Source organism: Exophiala mesophila, assembly GCF_000836275.1.
Source record: "Exophiala mesophila strain CBS 40295 unplaced genomic scaffold supercont1.3, whole genome shotgun sequence".
NCBI lineage: Eukaryota > Fungi > Ascomycota > Eurotiomycetes > Chaetothyriales > Herpotrichiellaceae > Exophiala > Exophiala mesophila.
The window spans coordinates 4,591,521-4,610,883 of record NW_015622506.1 but is presented as its reverse complement, the minus strand read 5'-3'; the positions used below and the strand labels follow the sequence as shown (position 1 = coordinate 4,610,883).

The 19,363-nt window shown below is 51.2% G+C and overlaps 8 protein-coding genes across 9 annotated transcripts; 6 read left to right on the top strand and 2 right to left on the bottom strand.

The window, feature by feature from the left end:
* Positions 1 to 74: 74 nt before the first annotated feature.
* Positions 75 to 1,183, top strand: PV10_05145 (60S ribosomal protein L32). Its single transcript, XM_016369764.1, has 3 exons — positions 75 to 119; positions 168 to 332; positions 443 to 1,183. The coding sequence occupies exons 2-3, from the start codon at positions 168 to 170 to the stop codon at positions 671 to 673; spliced, it is 396 nt and encodes a 131-aa protein (XP_016225552.1). The 5' UTR covers positions 75 to 119; the 3' UTR covers positions 674 to 1,183.
* A 360-nt stretch (positions 1,184 to 1,543) lies between these two features.
* On the top strand, positions 1,544 to 3,229 carry PV10_05144 (uncharacterized protein; the record flags this gene model as incomplete). The annotated part of the gene is made up of 1 exon (XM_016369763.1): positions 1,544 to 3,229. One exon carries the CDS (start codon positions 1,544 to 1,546, stop codon positions 3,227 to 3,229), a length of 1,686 nt encoding a protein of 561 aa, XP_016225551.1.
* A 620-nt stretch (positions 3,230 to 3,849) lies between these two features.
* PV10_05143 lies at positions 3,850 to 6,032 on the top strand. 2 transcript variants are annotated; one of them, XM_016369761.1, is made up of 5 exons: positions 3,850 to 4,180; positions 4,239 to 4,447; positions 4,497 to 4,659; positions 4,712 to 5,468; positions 5,526 to 6,032. In XM_016369761.1, the coding sequence occupies exons 1-5, from the start codon at positions 4,114 to 4,116 to the stop codon at positions 5,548 to 5,550; spliced, it is 1,221 nt and encodes a 406-aa protein (XP_016225549.1). In that variant the 5' UTR covers positions 3,850 to 4,113; the 3' UTR covers positions 5,551 to 6,032. The 2 variants fall into 2 exon arrangements, with proteins under 2 accessions (XP_016225549.1, XP_016225550.1); XM_016369762.1 differs by having other exon boundaries at positions 4,239 to 4,659.
* A 167-nt stretch (positions 6,033 to 6,199) lies between these two features.
* Positions 6,200 to 8,048, top strand: PV10_05142 (uncharacterized protein). The gene has a single exon (XM_016369760.1). The coding sequence runs from the start codon at positions 6,632 to 6,634 to the stop codon at positions 7,511 to 7,513; it is 882 nt and encodes a 293-aa protein (XP_016225548.1). The 5' UTR covers positions 6,200 to 6,631; the 3' UTR covers positions 7,514 to 8,048.
* A 163-nt stretch (positions 8,049 to 8,211) lies between these two features.
* PV10_05141 (uncharacterized protein) lies at positions 8,212 to 12,709 on the bottom strand. Its single transcript, XM_016369759.1, has one exon. The coding sequence runs from the start codon at positions 12,356 to 12,358 to the stop codon at positions 8,501 to 8,503; it is 3,858 nt and encodes a 1,285-aa protein (XP_016225547.1). The 5' UTR covers positions 12,359 to 12,709; the 3' UTR covers positions 8,212 to 8,500.
* Positions 12,710 to 13,332: 623 nt separating this feature from the next.
* Positions 13,333 to 15,879, bottom strand: PV10_05140 (uncharacterized protein). Its single transcript, XM_016369758.1, has 3 exons — positions 15,606 to 15,879; positions 15,525 to 15,552; positions 13,333 to 15,474 (listed from the first exon to the last, which is right to left on the bottom strand). Exon 3 carries the CDS (start codon positions 15,388 to 15,390, stop codon positions 13,582 to 13,584), a length of 1,809 nt encoding a protein of 602 aa, XP_016225546.1. The 5' UTR covers positions 15,391 to 15,474; positions 15,525 to 15,552; positions 15,606 to 15,879; the 3' UTR covers positions 13,333 to 13,581.
* Positions 15,880 to 16,540: 661 nt separating this feature from the next.
* Positions 16,541 to 18,283, top strand: PV10_05139 (uncharacterized protein). Its single transcript, XM_016369757.1, has one exon. It carries the CDS (start codon positions 16,864 to 16,866, stop codon positions 18,121 to 18,123), a length of 1,260 nt encoding a protein of 419 aa, XP_016225545.1. The 5' UTR covers positions 16,541 to 16,863; the 3' UTR covers positions 18,124 to 18,283.
* Positions 18,284 to 18,413: 130 nt separating this feature from the next.
* PV10_05138 (uncharacterized protein) lies at positions 18,414 to 19,323 on the top strand (the record flags this gene model as incomplete). The annotated part of the gene is made up of 1 exon (XM_016369756.1): positions 18,414 to 19,323. Exon 1 carries the CDS (start codon positions 18,475 to 18,477, stop codon positions 19,321 to 19,323), a length of 849 nt encoding a protein of 282 aa, XP_016225544.1. The 5' UTR covers positions 18,414 to 18,474.
* Positions 19,324 to 19,363: the final 40 nt, after the last annotated feature.

Sequence of the window (19,363 nt, the reverse complement as noted above, 5' to 3'; positions counted from 1 at the left end):
TCTGCTTTTGGATTGGTGTGTTAAAAATCTTGGCGGGTGCGCCCACAAACTTCAATCGCTTTTTGCACCTCACTGCCTGAAGACCGCATCCAACGTCAAAGACCGCAACAACCGACAAGGTACGTGGTCGAGTTTCTGGTCAAAAACGAGTCGCTAACAGAGAAAAGATGGTCTCCGCAAAGAAGCACGTTCCGATCGTCAAGAAGCACCCAAAGAAATGGAATAGACATCAGTCGGACACATTCAAGTGCGTGCCGTCAGCATGGAGAAAGCCAAAGGGTATCGACAACCGAGTCCGACGACGATTCAAGGGTCAGCTTGTGATGCCATCGGTACGTAAACAAAATGGAAGGGCAATTTTCTAGGGACTGTCTCGATCAAAGGAGCGACCGAAGATTTGCTGGTTCACAAGGACCTCTCACTGACTGATGCATGTCCACAGATCGGTTTTGGCTCCAACAAGAAGACTAGACACTTGATCCCCTCAGGCCACAAAGTGTTCCTCGTCCGCAACCCCAACGATGTTGACCTCCTCCTGCTCCACAACCGAACATATGCCGCCGAAATCGCATCTGCCGTCTCATCGAGAAAGAGAATCGACATCATCGCAAAGGCAAAGGCACTCGGTGTCAAGGTCACCAACCCCAAGGCCAAGATCACCACCGAGTCATAAGCACCTTGTATTGAGGGTCCGGGAAGTGAGAGAGTCGGTTCTACATCCATTGCAAGCATTTTGTGGGCACTTCTACGGTTGAACGTAGAATGGACGTTTTGTCACTCCAGAGTGTCGCTCACTCGGAGGACTGGAGAACACCAGACAGGCTAGAGTCCAAATCGAAAAAAAGGAATTGATACCACTCAAGGATCTTGGTGCCGCGCTTGTGACGAAGTATACGAACATGCCCGGAATCCTCGTTCTTGTCCCGGTTTCGATTCCGAGCACAAAGCTCTTTAAAAAGTGGAAGTGAGATCAAAAAGTCTCCAGCCCGGAGTTTGCCTCAGTCGTTCATTCTCAGTTCACTGTTGATCAATTTTTCGCTCCCTTGGACACAGCACCCATGCGGCTCCTCTGCCACAAGTGAGGCTAATATGTGTCATGAAGTCCATTGCATTCGCGTGACATGTTTGAAGAGTGTATGCACCCCAAGCACGGTCTAGAAAACTTTCATTCCCGACGTGAACGTAACAAAATATTGATCCTTGTTCACCGTGCCCGTATCTTGTGAACCACCATAGCTCCTACGCACGGGAATTGGGATATTGATTAATACATTACCATTCTCTAAAATCGAATCTCCGGGACACGAGGTGATTCTCTCTTACAGGGGGTAGCAATGTTGTAGGTGCTAAAAACGGGCGTTTTGCTCCAATCTGCAGACTCGGCAAATGGAAAAAAGTCCGCGAATGTAAACTTCCTTCCTCAGCCACGATATTTTTTCTCGAGATATACCCAACCTTTACAACCAGTACCCAAGGCTCACTGGCTCCCTCAACTAGAGTGCTGGCCTTCTTGGCGAGCCGTGGTCGCTCGTTCAGCCCCAGCATGGCTTTGACCGTGACGCAAGCCGATGCTTTTGTTCCCAGATCCTCCGACAAACCCCTTCCACCACCACCCGAGGTCGCAATCACACCTTGTGACCCATGGCCTCGACCATATTATCTTGAGAACGGCCTGCGCCGAGTCGCGCCCTATCACTACACGTACAACACCTTCTGCAAGCAGAGATGGCGTGGTCGTGAACTCCTCGACATATTTGCGGCCGAATTTCGAGACCGTTCGCGAGAGTACTACAAGAATGCAATAGAAAAGGGGCAAATATCGTTGAATGGCAAGCCTTGTAATGATATACATACAGTGGTCAAAAACGGAGATGTCATTTCACACACTCTACACAGACACGAACCTCCTGTCACGGCGCAACCTATTCGAGTCATCGACGAGACTGATAGCATGATTGTCATTGAGAAACCGGCTGGGGTTCCTGTCCATCCAGCAGGACGATACAACTACAACTCTGTTGTGGAGATTATGAAGGCAGAGAGACATTTTGCCTTCAAACCCCTACCTTGCAATCGGCTCGATCGATTGACGAGTGGAGTCATGTTTGTCGCGAAGACTGGCAAAGAAGCCGAGGCGATTAGCGAGAAGCTACGTGGACGAACAGTGCGCAAAGAATACGTTGCTCGAGTCAAAGGACGCTTTCCTGATGGCGACGACTGGGACGGAGATGCCATGCGTGGAGGGGTCATTTCTTGTGAAGAGAGTATCTTACAGATTAGTCCCATCTTGGGTCTGAATCGGGCCAGAGCAAGTGGGAAGCCAGCAAAGACGTTGTTCAGAAGGATAGCATATTATCCTCCTCAAGGTCAGAAACCTTCGCCAGAATTGAGCCATAGCGACAAGGAGGCAGGGCATGAGGCTGCACAACCTGCACCAGCCATCCAAGGAGCAGAAAACGATGGGTATAGCATTGTACATTGTCTGCCGTTGACGGGTCGAACTCATCAGATCCGCGTCCATCTGCAATTCTTAGGTCACCCGATCACGAATGATCCGATTTACAGCAACCGTGCCGTCTTCGGACCCAGCCTGTCCAAGAATGACGCGACTGGAGATGATGATGATGAAGTCATTGAACGATTGGGCAAAATGGGCAAGACTGAAGTCGCTAGCTCGATAGCATACGATGAAGAGCGACTATCCAAGTTGGTGGACCAGACACAACAAATGACGGTTTCTGACCTTGAACGAATCCAAGACCCCAACTTCAAGCCACTGAACAGTGGTACGCTACACGTGGGCAAGTTCTCTGGCACGGAGGCACAGCCAGGAGAGGACGATGCGTTGTTTGGGGCCTATGTCAAGGCACACGATGAGATGGTGGCCGACTACAACAAACGAAAGGGGGAGAAGATGACAGGAGAAAAGTGTCAGGTCTGTGACACCCCGTTGTACTCGGACCCAGGGCCACATGAACTGGGCATATATCTTCATGCTCTAGCATATGCAGACCTGAACCCAGGAAGCTGGAGTTTTCGAAGTCCTGCACCAGAATGGTCTCTTCCACCGACAGGTGTCGAAGGACCTACCGAGATACCGCCGTGGCAGTACCGTGGTGATGAGATTCTAGATATTGGGGATGAGAGACAGGACGAGAGGGCCAAAACCAAAGCAGGAGCGAAGAAGAACAAGGAACTTCATCTGGCTGAGCTAAAGGCAGGAATATGAGCAATTGCTGTGTCGCCGCCGGACATGTTCAATAGAATCTGACGAGAAAAGAACTTGGACATCTTTGTACTTTTACTGCCACCTTAGAGTAAGACAATATGATTGTGTCTTGTACACCATCAGCTTCTTGTTACTAGGCATAATTTGGTACCTCCCAAGGTACCTTACGTACATACTGTGGTGTCGTCAATGACGAGGCTGGGAGGTCGACGATGCAGGGACTTGAGCCAATCTGACAACCACTGGGGCGATCGTTCAGCATAATCGAAAGAACAGATTCGGGGGCGGATTCGGGGCTTTTCCTCAGGGTCCAAGCTCGGTTGAGGGGCTGTTGGAGGCCTCGGGCTCCGGATTGGGCGAGATCAGTCCCTAACGAGCTGCAATGGTTAATAAAAAGCTCCAATTGATCGACTTAAGCTAATCAATGCTAACTCGCTAGTGGATTACCCAGTAGGCGCTCAAGCACCGGCTCCCGCCCCCCAATTAATACTAGTTCATGCCAATTCATACCTAACAGTCTTTGGTCAGATTGACATTAGAGAGGAAGTAGGAGGAGTGAGCTGTCTGTCTGGCACACCACCCCAGACTCCCGCGACTTGTATCTCGCGGCCTCTTCTTCTCTCCCTAATCCACCTCTCCGTCGTCGTCTTTACATTTCTTTCTTTGGTCGCATTGCCTGACACTTGCCTGACACCTTTGTTCGTACCTTTTGTAATTCCTTCACCGGTGCCTCTTCGACTCTTTGTTTGCCCAGTCGCTAGAGGAGACTCGCCTTTCTCAAGCAGGCTTGCTGGCTGTGACACGTCGGCGACCGCTTGAAACGCCTTGGGACTTCGCATCGAATATATTGTTCGATAATTCAAACCCATACCAATTTCGCCACAATGCCTACCTCGCGATCTCTACCGACGAAGCGCAATCCGCTTGTGTCCCCAGGAGCGGCCCCGTCTTGTAAGTACACCATACCGTCTGATGACCCAACCTAATACAGGAGTTAACATGATGGCAGACGAGGACTTGCTCAACCGCAGACGCCTAGGCAAAACGAAACTCACCGTCAAGCCAGGCCAAGTTGGTACTTCGAATGCGACCAAAGCGGAGAATTTGGGCCCCTTCGAGTATGCGCATCTACGCGCCCCTCTTCCGGAAGACCTCACTGGCTCGGAGATCTTCGCGTCACAGCAGAACCAAGCGCACCCAGAAACCTATTTCTTGATGGTATGATACTCATATCCCATATAGGCTGTGCGATATCTGACCAAGACAGCGGAGGAGTAAGGATGGTTTCGTCAGCGCTACGGGCATGTTCAAGATCGCATTCCCTTGGGCGGCACACGCAGAGGAGAAGGCAGAACGTGATTATCTCAAGAGCTTGGACCTGACAAGCCAGGATGAAGTTGCAGGCAACGTTTGGGTCGCACCGGGATTCGGTAGGTCAACCTGACGACTGCCACTGGGCTGAAGCTGATGGAATGTGCACAGCTCTCGAGCTAGCAAACGACTATGGCCTCCAGGACTGGATTCGAGCGCTGTTGGATCCAGCCGAGATTATCCAAACCAACTCGAGCGCGAAGAAGCCCATAAATGCACCTCCAAAATTCGATCTTACAGTCGACAAGATCAAGTTGCCTCCCCCTTCAGCGACAAAGACACCTCGATCACGGTCGACTCGATCTTCGTCTCCGACTAAAGCGAGCAGCCCAACCAAAGCCAAGGCTTCTCCTAGGAAGAGGCAGACCAAAGCTCAGAAGGAAGCCAACATTGCCAACGCCAACGCTGCCAGTGCTTCCCTGCAATCAGCCCTTGACGACGCAGCCTCGGTGGCAGAGACTACGGAAAATGAAGCCAAACAGGAGCCACCGGCTGCTAGTGTGGCAGCTGTTGCAGATGAAGACAAGGTCAGAGTTGAGGTGGATCAGTCAGTAGAGGTTGATGGAACAACCGAAACGACTCATACCAATGTGACCGTGGAAATGCCGGCCGGTTTGCCCGAGCTTCCCTTGCCTGGGGATACTGAAAAGATGCTCGAGACAGCGAAGAAGATGGTGGAAGAGGCCAAAGCTCTCGACGGTGCGCCCAAGACCAAGAAGCGCAAAGCTCAAGACCCAGAGCCTTCAGACATTGATGCAGAGCTACCCGCACAGCCGGCAAAGAAGGCCCGTGTGTTGGAAGAAAAATTGAAGCGAGAAAAGGTCAGGACAAGAGCAGTTTTGGGCGTAACGGCGACGCTGGCTATCGCGTGAGTACCAGCTCATTTACGAGCTTTGCGAATGGTGACACAGACTAACTGATGCAGTGCTGCCATTCCCTATTTCTTCTGAGGATTCAATGCAGCAACAGTGTTTGATGCGACCCAACCCTTTTTGCGATATTGCCTCTACCTTGGGCATCGAAATGAACTAGCCGGACGTGGTGAGAGTATCCCACCTGGCAATCGTCTCACCTCAAGGAATACTTCCGACCTCACCGTAGCCGGGAGCGTGCCTTGAATGCTGTCCGAGTTCCTGTCGAGACATTTCCGATTATCAAAATTCTCAGTATACCAGATACCTTTGCTTTACACGAATGTTGAACCTAGCAAGATCAAACCAGAGCCTTGTCTTAATGGCATATGGCCATAGACAGGACAGCCATCGGCCTGACGAGCGACTTGACGCCCAGAGATTCCGATCAGTGTTGGACATCCGTCACAGCCTATGTGATATAATTTCTTGTACTAGAACCCCAGCGTCATCTCAACCAGGGTCCGTCCACATGGCAATTCCCATCTTCAAACGAGATTTCTGACTGGAGTGACTTCCAATCCGAGCCACCCGGCGGCTCCTTCCTTGTGAACAAAATTACAACGCATACCTCGGCCAAGGGGCCACGTGATAACCCCGTTAGCCTAATTAGGCTGAGCGGTTCCACTCATGCCAGGGCCCGAAAGGCTAAACCAAGCGCCCGTGGTTCCTTCCCTCCCACACTTTAAGGAGCGTGGCAGGCGTGGTTGTTCTAACCGCGTACGATCTTCAATATTCTCCTCTGGCGCGTCCACCCCTCTCACTCTCACTGACAGCCTCTGACAACCTGAAACCACCTGCGTGACACCAAATTGTCCTTACCTCACATCACACCCTCTTTCGAAGCGCGTAGATCCGCTTTGAAGATCTATTTCCGACGTCAGTCTTGGAATCATTAGACCTGCTGCTGTATTCTCCTTGCTCCTTGCTACTCACGCCTTGCTCGATTCCTCTATCCGATTCGATCCCAGTGCAGTCCAAAAATCTAGCGCCGCGCAACTCAGTCTCTCCTTGTTCTGCTGTTCGGTTGAGGGTCTGAAAAATATCGGCCCGGTCATATGAGATTATGCTCTCCCACTGATCGCGCACCCATGAGACTCTCCCGTACGGAAAATATGCCATGGCTGCCTCTACATTTCTCCTGAAAAGTTCAACAATGCCAAACTCCTCATCCACCGACCATCTACACTCGTCCTATCCTCTTTCAGCGTGCCCATCGTGTGGACATGGGTTGCCAATCAGCGCGTCCGCTGAAAACGACGCAGTTCTCGAGGCCCGTCGCCGGGTCGTCGAGCTAGAAGCCCAAATAAAACACCTAAATTCGAGAGCTGCCACCTCGGCCGACAAGCTGGCAGATTATGAAGATGAATTGCGTTATTTACGCGAGGCACATGCGAAGTATCAGCAGCAGGCTCAATCAAACAATTCGCCACGAGATGGTTTCTCAGCAACAACACCGCCGCAGCAACAAGCTCCATCCCAACCACCACAGCCCTCATTATCGAGATTAGCAAGTCTCAGTTCTCTCCTCCCAGGCCGAAGGAGAGAAGCAAATGCCGCCAATGCCGCCAACGCTGCCAACGCCCCCAGCACACCCGCCACACAGACCTTCCCACCGAACTATAGTACACTATCTCCTCCGAAGACGCCATTCTACAACGGCAACCCGAATAAATCCGCTCCACATCTTCAATCCTCACAATCAGACACTCAGATTTTGACGCTTAATTCGCTGCAATCTTCTCTTGACGAAGAGCGGTCGTTGCGCCTCAGAGCCGAATCTAGTCTGACACAGACACAAACCGAACTCGAGGAACTAACTGCTCAACTCTTTGGGCAAGCCAATGAGATGGTCGCCGCTGAGCGAAAAGCTCGAGCGAAGCTCGAGGAGAGAGTCAAAATTCTTGAACAAAGAGACACCGACAAAAGGAAGAGGCTTGATCGCTTAGAGAAAGCGATCGCACGGATCGAGAGAGTCAGAGGAATGGTCGGTCCAACATGAAGGCCACTCACAAAGACCGGGCCATCCTTCTCCAGCTTGATGTGTCGAGTTACAGGACATCACCTAAGCTTATTTTGACGATAATGGATGTTCAACAGACTCCCCGCCGTTGTCACAGACAACATTCACGGCTTGAGCGGTGCTCGCTCATTCATGTTCCCCTCTCTCACACCAGGATATGTGAAATTGATAGATACCCTGCGAGAGAATTGGACAACCAAATCCAACTAGATGCCAGAACCAGCGTACTTGCATCCGAGTCATCCAGCGTATCAGTCGCTAAGAACATGCACTCAAACAATAAGGCCGCCCAGATCCTTGGCTGGAAGGCACAGAGTCTCGATCCTCGTGTCCGCTGAAAACGCAGAACGAAATGAAGAACACGAATTGAGCACAGAAGTATGATGGTCATGAAGAACATGCAGTTGTGGAAAAAAGGGGGTTTGAAATGGGAATATGAAACCCTATCCACAATTCATGGGGATTCCATCATACACATGGGTGTTGGAAGCATTTTAATGGATATAGACATACAACTTCCAACGATACATACCATGAACATTTTTTGCCATGGAAAGAAATAGGCGCAATCCGTCATCAAGCTTCTCTTTCCATCGCTTTACGGGCTTAGGCTCGATTCGACTGTACATAAATCTAACCAAGACATCATGACCCATATACACAAGAATTTCGACATTCTCTAATTAAGTGTACTGTACGTGTAGACAATCTATCCACACCTGGTGAGTTCTATAGGAGCGATTCTGGGCCCCGTGCTGTTGATCACAATTGAACAACCCAAACCATCAAGCAAAAACTCCTTCGCTATGGATAAACAAACACCCTGCTGTGATCTGAAAGCAGGTAAACATCATCATCATCGACATCATCGTTGTCATCATCAGTCAGTGTGACCCGGACTCGTACTGGTCGGTCAGATCAGAACAGTCGAGTACACCAACAAACAGTAAACAGTCGCACAAATCATTAGAGTCGAATCAAGTCCACTTGACTGAAATCAGGTGGTGCTCCACTGTACACACAGCGTCCTTTCGAGTCGAGACCTTGTCTGACATTGCTGACCCAAATATTGGAGCTGAATTCGCCCATGCGAAGAGTCTCGTCGTCACTAACGCCGAGTTCATCTCGAGGTAGCCAGATCACCGGACGCTTAGCCCGTAATGCACTGTGTCGAAACGCTCGTTCCACTAATGCGTCACGCTCTTCGGGACTCAAATCTTCCAGTTCATCGTTCAAGCCGGAGAAGAGTGCGTCGGCTAATTGTGTGCGTGCAGCACGTTGAGCTTCAACATCCTTCTGGCCTCCCGTGACAGGGTTGAAGTTGTTGAGAGTGTTGAGAACATTGCGAGGCGGAGAAAGGCGTCGCTTGCGCGACTTGCTGGGGCGGTCCTCTATCGCTGGACCTTGCGAGGCTTCATCACTCCTCTCCCTGCTCAGGCTTTGCGATGGGCTCTCTGAGCGACCGTAAGCAGAACTGCGGCGGTTGCGCTCGTTGCTGCGGTCGGCCCAAGATTTCCGGCTCTCGCGGCGGTTGGTTTTGCGAGAGAGAGTCCTAGGAATCATTTGTTTGGTCGTGCCTGCAGTTTTATGAGCGGCTGCCTTGGCCCAGCGAACACCCCTACCGTCCTCGTCCAAACTCATGAGGATTTCAGGGTTCTGCAGGTCCTGAGGTTTGAGCTCAGGCTGTTTCTGTGAATGCGACCGCTCCGCTCGCTTTGCCTTCTCTCGTTGGATCTCTTGAAGCTCATACTCCTGCTCATCGCGATCCTCTCGCCGCTCTTCCCGCTCATTGCGCTCCAAGCGATCTTCCAGATCCTCTCCCTCGGTCTCCTCATCATCAAGAATTCCTTGCTTTGCGCGCATAGCTCGGGCAAACTCCTCGTCCCGTCGACAGGCATCGTCCTCAAGAGTGATTGGCAGGTAACGGAACAATGGACTAAAGGCATTGTTCAACAGAATCTGGTATGCTGCTGTCAAGATGAGCATGACAATGGTAGCAATAGCCTGCCCAGAACAGGCAACATCATTGTTTTCGTCCCGGACTAAAAAGAACATGCCGATCAGGGCGAGTTCCATGACGTAAATGCCGACAAATGTAGTGTTGATTGCATTGGGATACAGGAGACCTCCTGTGTCTCGGGTGAATCGGACGACATATAATGTATTGAACCTGTAGACAAACCAGAACAGAGCGAATGTGATGATGTTGAAGATCAGGATCAGTGGCGCAACGACCGAGTAGATGAGGCCAATACATGCCAGATTTGTATAGACGGGAAAGAAGGTACCCCAGCGGATGTTAGAGAGGTCCGTTTGGCGTTTGAACTTGGCTCTCGCAGTGCTATCAAGGATAGGGGCAAGAATGAACCAGCCAACGAGACTGCCGATTTGCAGAAGGGCTCCTGCGCTGACCGAAAGTGCTTGTAGCAACATGTAGGAGAAGAAGTAGTTAGAGGCGCGGGGGATATTCAAACCCAACAAGTTGGGAATGCTAGCGACGCCGTCCACACTGGTGAAGAGGGAGAAAAAGGTGGTTACAGCGGAGGCAATAGTGACAACCAGGAATAGTTGCACAAATAGAAAGAAGAAGTAATAGCGTTGGACGGCCAGTTCGACCAGCATTCCGGATTGAGTACCCTGGAAGCGTACCAAGGCTCGGAGAATCATAGGCAGGATGAGCAAGAGGAGTCCGAGAAGAGCAGGTGGAAGTACACCCTGCAGGATACTCCTGAACCATGGCGGAATATCGAGGACCCAGTTGAGCCACGGTACGGATTTAGCAACCACATCAAGCTGCGACAGAGCAGATGTGAATGCAACTGGAATGGCCCAGAGGATGATCAAGCCGACGATTATCACGACGACGAAAAAGGTGCGGATGTATGATGACCACCAAGGAATAGACATGTTGTCCCAGATGACATCTTCTGGATCGATCTCGACCATACGAGGAGACATTTGCTTTGGGATATGATGGCTCACACTCTGACAGGCCATGTGGGCAGCGACTTGATGATTGAACTGAATGAATGCCGAGTTCATGAGAGGAAATCGGTCTGGATGTGCTTGATCATCCTCAATCTCAACGTTGAGTCTGGCAACTTCGGTGCGGCAGTATTCAATGGTATCGACTTTTTGGCCAACCAAAGGAAGGGCAAACATCCACTGCCAGCCAAAGATGGGGAGTCTCATTGTATCACGATCCTTATCGGTCAGATATCGCCGCCATACGGCATCATCTGGATGATGGATGAAATCGGCTGCGAAAGCTTGGGGATATTCCACTGAATCCTTGTTCGGTTGTTTTATTTTGAGAGCTGTGAGAACCTTGTCCGTCTTAGTTGGAGGCTGTTCACCTTGGGGAGTCTCGTCCTGCATGGTACTAGACGCAGAGAGTGGACTACGTTGACCATCGAAGGTGTCGAGTTTCTCCAGGTCGGGCTCAGGCACTCTTTGGCGTGGGTCGATGGTGACTTTGGCATCTGAGGGACGAATGCCTCTAGGCCTATCCGGATCCCTCCGAGACTGCGGTGGCATCCTCTCACCTGAAGCCTCGGGCGAGGGATCCCGTCTGGGGTCAGGGGCAACGAAGCCATTGGTGGTGTCGATGGTCTCGTTGAGTTCCTTGTTGGCTCCCCGGAATCCGCCCAGCACTTTGTTGCCTACCTTGTTCAAGCCATGAGAAACTGCCGAGAAGCCTTCACCAAGGACGGGGATAGGAAGAGTGCGTTTGTCACGGCTGCGTTGATCATCTTGCTCTGTATCTGAACCGGAGTCATCTGAGGAACGGTCGTGGTGGCCATGCATGACATCACGAATGTTGTGGTCGATTTGGTGTGGATCACCGGTTGTGACACCATGTCCATGGGCAGCTCGATCAGCGCCGTCATCCCTGACTGCCGCTCGTGACTTCTTCTCTTCTTTGGATAGTTTGTGGCCGGCCTCTTTGTCGGCCTTGGCAATGTTCTTTTCGTTTTGCTTGAAGCATTTCTTGATGAGGTCGGTCTCAGCCTGCTCGAGCTTCAAGGCAAGTTCGTCACGGCGCGAAATCTTTTGACTAAGCTCGTCGTAGTTTCGGTTGATCCAAATGTTCCTGACTCCGCCAGGAAAGACGTCATAAAGACCATCCAAGGCCTCACGGTTGCACCATTTGTGAGGGATGGAGCTGACCAAAACGGTGGTTGCCGAGGCACGTAGACGATGCTGTGGCGAGGTCATGTAAGCCTGACGCATTCTGATGTAGTTTCGGAGCTCATCAAAGGCAACAAAGGAGATCCAAATGACGAGGGCGAGGGCTAAAATCCAATGCGCCCAGTATCGGCCTGTGTGATTAGGGGCAACGTTTCCCCAAGCAAGTTGATCTAATCCAGTGACATTGGAAGTATTTTCTTGGCCACCCACGGCATAGTCAGTGCCTCTGCCATTGACGAGATTAATGGGGATTAGAATGGGTAGAATGACCAATGCGGCAGGGACGAAGATCTTGAGGAGGGTGCGTAGATATCTCAGGAAGAAATAGGCATCGAGTCCGCATTTTTGGACGAACTCGGAGTTGGAAGTGCTGATGACTGGGGCGATCCAGGCCCACCATCCTGGAGGGGAAGGTTTTGTCCTTTCTCTCTCTGGGACTAGGTAGGTTCTGGGTTGATATATGCGGGCGAAGCGATCCTTGATTAGAAGAAAGACGCCTGTCTGAACTGCGAAGAGAGCAATGGCAGTGATGAGGGAGGCGGCAAACTGGCCTGCGCTTTGGCCATTCCTGGACTGAGCCTCTCGTCCAGCTTCATCGCCACCAATTCCTGTGAGGTTGCTGAAGCTTGACATCTTGGACGGATGTTTACAGTTGTGTTTCTGTTATCGTTGAAAGAGGGAGGGTAACGGGTGCATGGTCGTCGAGGAGCGTGTGGGGGGAAGAATGGTACTTGGGTCCGGGGCGTGAGAGGCTTAGAGGATTGTTTGTCCAGCTAAAGACGTGTACCTGTGCTGCTCGATTGACAAAGAGTGAAGTTGGAGGAGGGGGATGAGGGCAATCGGGCAACGAGGGGGGTTGTTGGTATTTTAGAAACACAAAGCAGGAGGAGATGGTGGTGGCTGAGGACAAAGAATTGCAAGAATGCAAGAAGATGATATGCGTCCGCGTAGGAGAAGGAAGGTGATTGTAAAGAGATAAACAGGGAAACAAACGAGAGATGGACAAGAAAGTAGGTGTAAAAGCAAGCCAAGATCGTGGCAATTGAACGCCACAGAAGATGCATATCTGGGCAGAATAAATCAAACTGCGTGCATCAAAACCAACAGGCTTGACTGTCATTAGTGACTCTCATTGCTTCTCAGACTCTCTGCACCCAAAGTTCAACGTGGCGGGTGGACAGCAGATTGCGCGTTTGGCGCCGATCGTGAATCCATGGCATCAATGATGTCAATGGCTGGCCAGGAGGAGCCCAAGCACCCAAACTTGGGCCCCCCGGGCGCCTTCTCCACCAGTCCATCGCCCTGTTCACACCTCATCCCTAACATTGACGGGGGCTTTTGGGGGCTAATCGCCAAACCCCCTTGCCTGAATTCCGCCTAGAGTGCCTAGGAAATGTTTGCGCCGCCCCGCACCAATTCCAACGGCGCTTTCATTCCAAGATTTTCCACCTTTCATTTATTCACGATCGACAAGCACGACAGTTAGCAACACGCGTCTTTGGCTAGATTTCCAACTTGAAGCGAGCGCTTGATGGTCGAAACGCCGGCTGCAGCAATTCGAGTGTTACGCATACATAGTAAATATAGCCGATCAACTTGATTCCCGGCGGCCATCAGCCAAGTCTCAAAATGATCCGGTGGTAGTGATATTTTCTATAGCAAGCTAATGTACGGAGTACGTGGTATCTTGAACCGATAAGTCAGATGGTCTTTGCCTTGCGATGCGATTGCCGATTCGTTCTTCTGGCCCCCAAGTTTGCCCTGGGGTGCCTGAAAGTGCCTGGGACGCCTTCCACACGTGCATCGGCCACCTCGTGCTAAATATTAGGTAACCCATCCAGTGGGGTCACGTGGTATCAATTTTGACCATAGAAGGTACCACTCCAGTCGCGCAGAAGGTGATCCCACTGATTCCAATCTATAGACTGTGCACCATCCAGCAAGTTACCCCCTTGTCCGAATAATGGATCACCATCACTGGGGACGATGGTGTCCAATGCGAATGAGATTGATGGCGTCCACTCCTCTCTGCTGGCCTGGGGAATCCAAAGCCCCTCCCTTGTGCCAATAGGGAGATCAGGATTTGCGAAAGACGTCTGCAAAGCTTGTTTACCTGCTTCCATGGAAATCTCTGTGTTTTCTGCGACGAGGACTCCATCTCTAAAGTCAATCTGACCGACAGAGGAATCCCAGGCCGTATTACGGGGAATTGAGTGGGTTTGATCCGGTCGCCTGCCATTGACACCGACATCCGGTGGCTTCTCAAGTTCGCGAGCTTGATCCCGATTTAAAGCAGCCTGTCGCTGGGCACGCAGTGTGGTGATGTAGGACGGGGGCTTTATCGTCACTGCGCCCTGTTGCGACAATGCAACTTCTCGAGCATGATACGCCTTGAGGCACAGATTCCCCAGCGCCACGCTGACGGGCTTCTTGTCCAGAATGAGTTCCGGCCGATATTCAAACGCCTCCCCAATTAGTCGCCAGGCCTTTTCAGCCTCTGGCAGAAGCGGCTCTGAGCGGAGACTTTCGAGTATGTGGATAGCCTGCGCCCATGGAAAGTACGACGCGGTGTACCAGGCAAAAGCCCGAAACTGTCGGTTGGCCCTCACGGCGACCTCGCTTTCCATCAAACGAATGGCTAAAGTCAGCACGTAGCGACGTTCCGATTGAGGAAGCTCGGTGTCTCCTTTCCAACGCCGAGGGTGGTGGGTAATGAAGTGGAGGTTATTCACTGCGTTACGAGCGAGCAGAAACGTCATGAGCTGAATTGGCTGCGTTGGATCACAGTGGCGAACGTATTTGTGTTCCAAGATTTGTTCCAACTCATCAATTGCCCGATCCTTTTCAGCAATTTCGTCTGTGGAGGCGTAATTGTCCCACAGCGAAGCAGCAGCACCTTGCTGACGGCGCATGCCCGCGGTATGTGTGGCTGCAAAATACCCGAACTCGCTTTGAAGAGCGCAGAAGCACATATCTGTCGCGCTATCAGGCTCGACTGGGAAAGTCGTCATCTCTGGACAGATCTGATCATCATTGACTTTGGACGGCCGATGAGGCATCTGTGGATCCATTATTATGGGTTTGAATTTGGCATGTCCAGCCAGCTCCGCCATGTGGGAATCGAACATTCGCATCATCCACCAAAGACGACGCCTCATTTCCGTCTCGAAAGGCGACAACCCCAGGTAGGTGCCATCGCGGTGCAGTCCCATGCCTTCCGCAAGTCGCTGAGCAAGGCCCATCAAGGTCCAAGACATGTGAGCATTATAAACGTTGCGCATTGCCAGGAGGTGGAGCACATATGCTTGAAGGACGACGATATCTCCCGTGCTGAGAACCTTGGCCCGAGACAGAGCGTCCTTGGTTGCAAATCTGTATCGCGTCAACAGCACCTTGCGTTGCTCATTGAAATTCTCCTGACAAGCAGCTTCGCTCAGCGATAAGACGGCGAGAGTGTAGATGGAAAACATGACTGCTTCAAGCTTCACAGGGATGTTGTCAGGATTACGGATGACCTCTGCTGCCCACAGGTCCAATGTCGGTTCATGTACAATCTTGTTTAGGGGATTCACATTCTCTCGAAACACTCGACATAACTCGGGAACATGGTCAACCGATGGTTGGAGCACTCTAGAGCGAGAGCCTCTGGGCATGAATCCGAACATGAAGTCTGCATTGTCCTCAGGGATGTCGACTTGGTCACCGTCTTCACTTGAGAGGTAGTCGAGGTTATTGTCTACATCTGGAACCTGTCTCATCTGTCATTGTGAATACTAGTTCGCAATGGAAGGAGAATCACCTCTTCAATCACTCTTGACCATAAGTCACTATGCTGTTATCAGAGACCTAAAGACGACGAAAGACGGAGATTTGGACACACTTGTCAAGATATTTTGATTCACCATGTCTGTGAACAAGCTGCGACTTGCGATATTGGTTCTCGGGCTCCCCACTAGTCTCGACAGACGATGGATGTGAGATATTGGGTCCGCCCAATTCAGATGTAGAACTTGACGCTTTCTGAGTGACACTGGACGGATCTGCTGAAAGCGTAGAAATTTCGACGCCTGATTGGCGGAGCAAGGCTTCGTAATGTTGGATGCGTCTGACCAACGCTTCCTCTCGAGTTCGTCCCTTTATAAGCCTTGGATTATTTGGCGCTCGAGGCACACAATCGACATTGTGTCTGACACAAGCGGTGCACGGTTGCTGTTTATCGCACTTGACCTTCCGTTTGAAACATCGAATGCAAGAGTGGGCATTTGCATGCTTTCCTGCTGGAGTCGAGGCCTCTCGTGTCGCCATATCAGGGACTAGCACATGCTTGGAATCTGGCACCAACTTTAGGCTGACGGGGAAGAGGGGGATGACACTAGCTTAGATGATAGCACCCATGACAGGTATCATTCCATAAGCGCTCGGTAGCAAAGTGTCAGGTTCGCTCCTGTGAGGATAGAGAGATACATGAGAGAGGGATGATGATTCGGTGGGAGATGTACAGAAGTACCGACGATGTAGTGTTTAGTGGAGGAAACTTGAAGACTGTGATTGGCTAGTCGGATTAAAACAAGCATTCGGCGCCGAGCCTCCGAGGAGGAAGTCACGTCCGTCCATAACTGGCGCCATTTGCCCCACTTCCTTCCATATTTGAACATTGTGAGTGGTTTCCTCAAAGAGAATGACGCGCACTTTGAAGCCAAAACAGACTCCGTACCTGGTAGACACGGTCTGCCGTGTGTCCAATACTACGTTCAAGGTAGGAAATGAGGTGAGCTAACCTGATCATGCAAGGCGGTCAGACGCTCGGGAGTTCGATCACAGGAACCTTTGTCAAGGGAACCTTTGTCAAGGGAACCTTTGTGTCGAGCACGTGCTGCAGAAGGCTACCACATTCAAGGGTAGACATGCCTAGGATTGCCCAGCTGCCGAAACACCAGACCAATGTTGATTCCTCGTATCTTAAAGCAGGGCTCAGGTCACACTCATACTTATATCACTGCTGAATCCCTCCCAGTACCGACTTCCCCTCCTTCCGTGTCTATCTCTACTACTCCGTCCGCCTTGAAGAGAGTTAGCCGCTCATCTGACCATTGACCAACACATGAGATCCTAGGCAACGTTCTCAGCACGCTGAAGCCATGCCTGATACCAATATCCTCGTGGTTGGGGCGTCCATAGCTGGCCCCATGACCGCTTACTGGTTAGCCAAAGCAGGGGCAAATGTCACCGTAATTGAGCGCTTCCCAGAGCTGCGCGGCGGTGGACAGAGCATTGATATTCGCACCACCGGTGTTGCGGTTATGCGCAAAATCCCAGGTATGGAGGAGGCCGTGCGAAGGAAGTTCACTCAGTTAGAAGGCATCAGTCTGGTGCGTGACAACGGACAGCCATATGGAACCCTCAAAGCAACTGGCAACCCAGATCAACAGTCGCTTGTTTCAGAATATGAGATCCTTAGGGGCGATCTGTCAAAGATACTCTTCGATATGACCAAGGACAGCGACAAGATCAAGTACATCTTCAACGAGCAGATTGCCTCAATGCAACAAGCCGAGTCTGGCGATGGTCCGATCACAGTCAATTTTCTCAATGGCTTTCCAACCTCTACGTACGACCTCGTGGTTGCTTGTGACGGCTCAACATCCAGGACTAGAGCTATGGGCCTGGGTTGCGGTCTCCGGGATTATGTCGAATCCACTAACAGCTGGGCCGCTTTCTTCTCAATTGACCAGGATCTCGCCCAGGGTAGTAAAGTCGGACAAGGATACAATGCTACCGGTGGCCGGTTTGTCGCTCTCGGATCTGATCCAGATGGCGTCAATCGAGCAGTCTTTATGTGCTTGCGGCCGCACCAAGACGCGGTGGAATCATTCCGCGAAGCGATGAAGCAAGGAGAAGACGCCCTCAAAGGGTTTGTCGCCCGCCACTATCAAGAAGTGGGCTGGAAAACTCCTGAGATCATCAAGTGCATGATGGATTCGAAAGATTTTTACGCCAACGAGATCGTGCAAATCAAACCTCCTACGCTCTTCAAAGGCCGATTTGTCCTGGTTGGCGACGCAGGCTACGCACCGGGGCCTACTGGCACGGGCACCACGCTTGCCATGACCGGGGCATATACATTGGCTGGCGAGCTCAACAAGCATAAAGGCGATCTGCAGGCAGGACTTGAGGGTTACGAGAAGCAGATGAGACCACTCATTGATGACATGCAGAAGACATCGTCAGTAATTTACACAATCATTGCGCCACAAACAGCATGGGGAATATGGATCCGGAACCATATTTTCGCATTTATAACCTGGAGCAGGATTATCGATGTTGCTCAGAGATACTTGGGTGGTGCTTTTGCGAGCGGCGACAAATATGCCTTGCCAGAATATGAGTGGGCAGCATAATGCCATAATATTTCGAGCGACCTGGAAAGACGCCATGGGATATCTAGGCATGATGCTACTGTCATGTTAATTGTACCATTATTTCTTATATCAGTCTGCATCCGCAGGTTACGTTATAGCATGTCCAGATTCTCCTCATTCAAAGATACTAGGTATGGTGTGGAAAGTAAATGAATATATTTCTCCAAAAGGGGAGCAACACTTGGCCCACTACCTCGGCACAAAAGGCTGTACCTGAAGAGTGACACACTTGATATAAAATATAAATCATCCCACTCTCCAACATACTACCGAGTACACGCGAAGCAAACGACCTTCTACAACCAAAACCTAGTCGGCACGACATCAACAATGTCACAACCATCAGAGGATAACAACGTCGCCGTCACAAGGACAGACGAAGGAATCACAACCATCACCATCTGTCGACCTCACCGACGCAATGCCGTCAACCCAGCGACAGCACAACTCCTCTACTCTGCATTCCTGGCCTTCGAAGCCGACACAACCCAAAAAGTAGCTATCCTCACTGGATCAGACGGATTCTTCTGCGCCGGCGCAGATCTCAAAGACCTTACTGCAACAGCATCATTCAACAACCAGACCAACACCTCCAATGACCCCAACAAGGGCGACAACCTCCAACCCGTCTCTGGCCGCAACCTCGGTCCCATGGGTCCCTCCCGCCTCCAAGTGTCCAAACCCGTCATCGCCGCGATATCCGGATACGCCGTCGCGGGCGGGCTTGAACTAAGTCTCCTGGCGGACCTCCGCATCGTGGAAGAAGACGCCATCTTCGGCGTATTCTGTCGTCGTTGGGGCGTACCCTTGATCGACGGCGGAACCGTGCGACTGCCTGCAATCATTGGACTCGGTCGAGCCATGGATATGATTCTCACGGGCCGAGCGGTTTCAGCACAGGAAGCTCTATCGATGGGATTAGCGACGCGGGTTGTACCGAAAGGAAGTGCGTTGCTGGAGGCGACAAATATGGCGAAGCAATTGTTGAGGTTTCCCCAGATGTGTATGAATCTTGATAGAGATTCGGCGTATTATGCGGTTTATAATGCAAAGGGGTTTGAAGATGCATTGAGGAATGAATTTGAGAGGGGGAGGAAGGTGATTGGCGTGGAGAGTTTGAAGGGGGCAGCGAGGTTTACGTCGGGGTTGGGCAGGGGTGGGAGGATGGATAAATTATAGTGATTATGATCATAGGATAGATAAGGTAGGGTTAAGACAG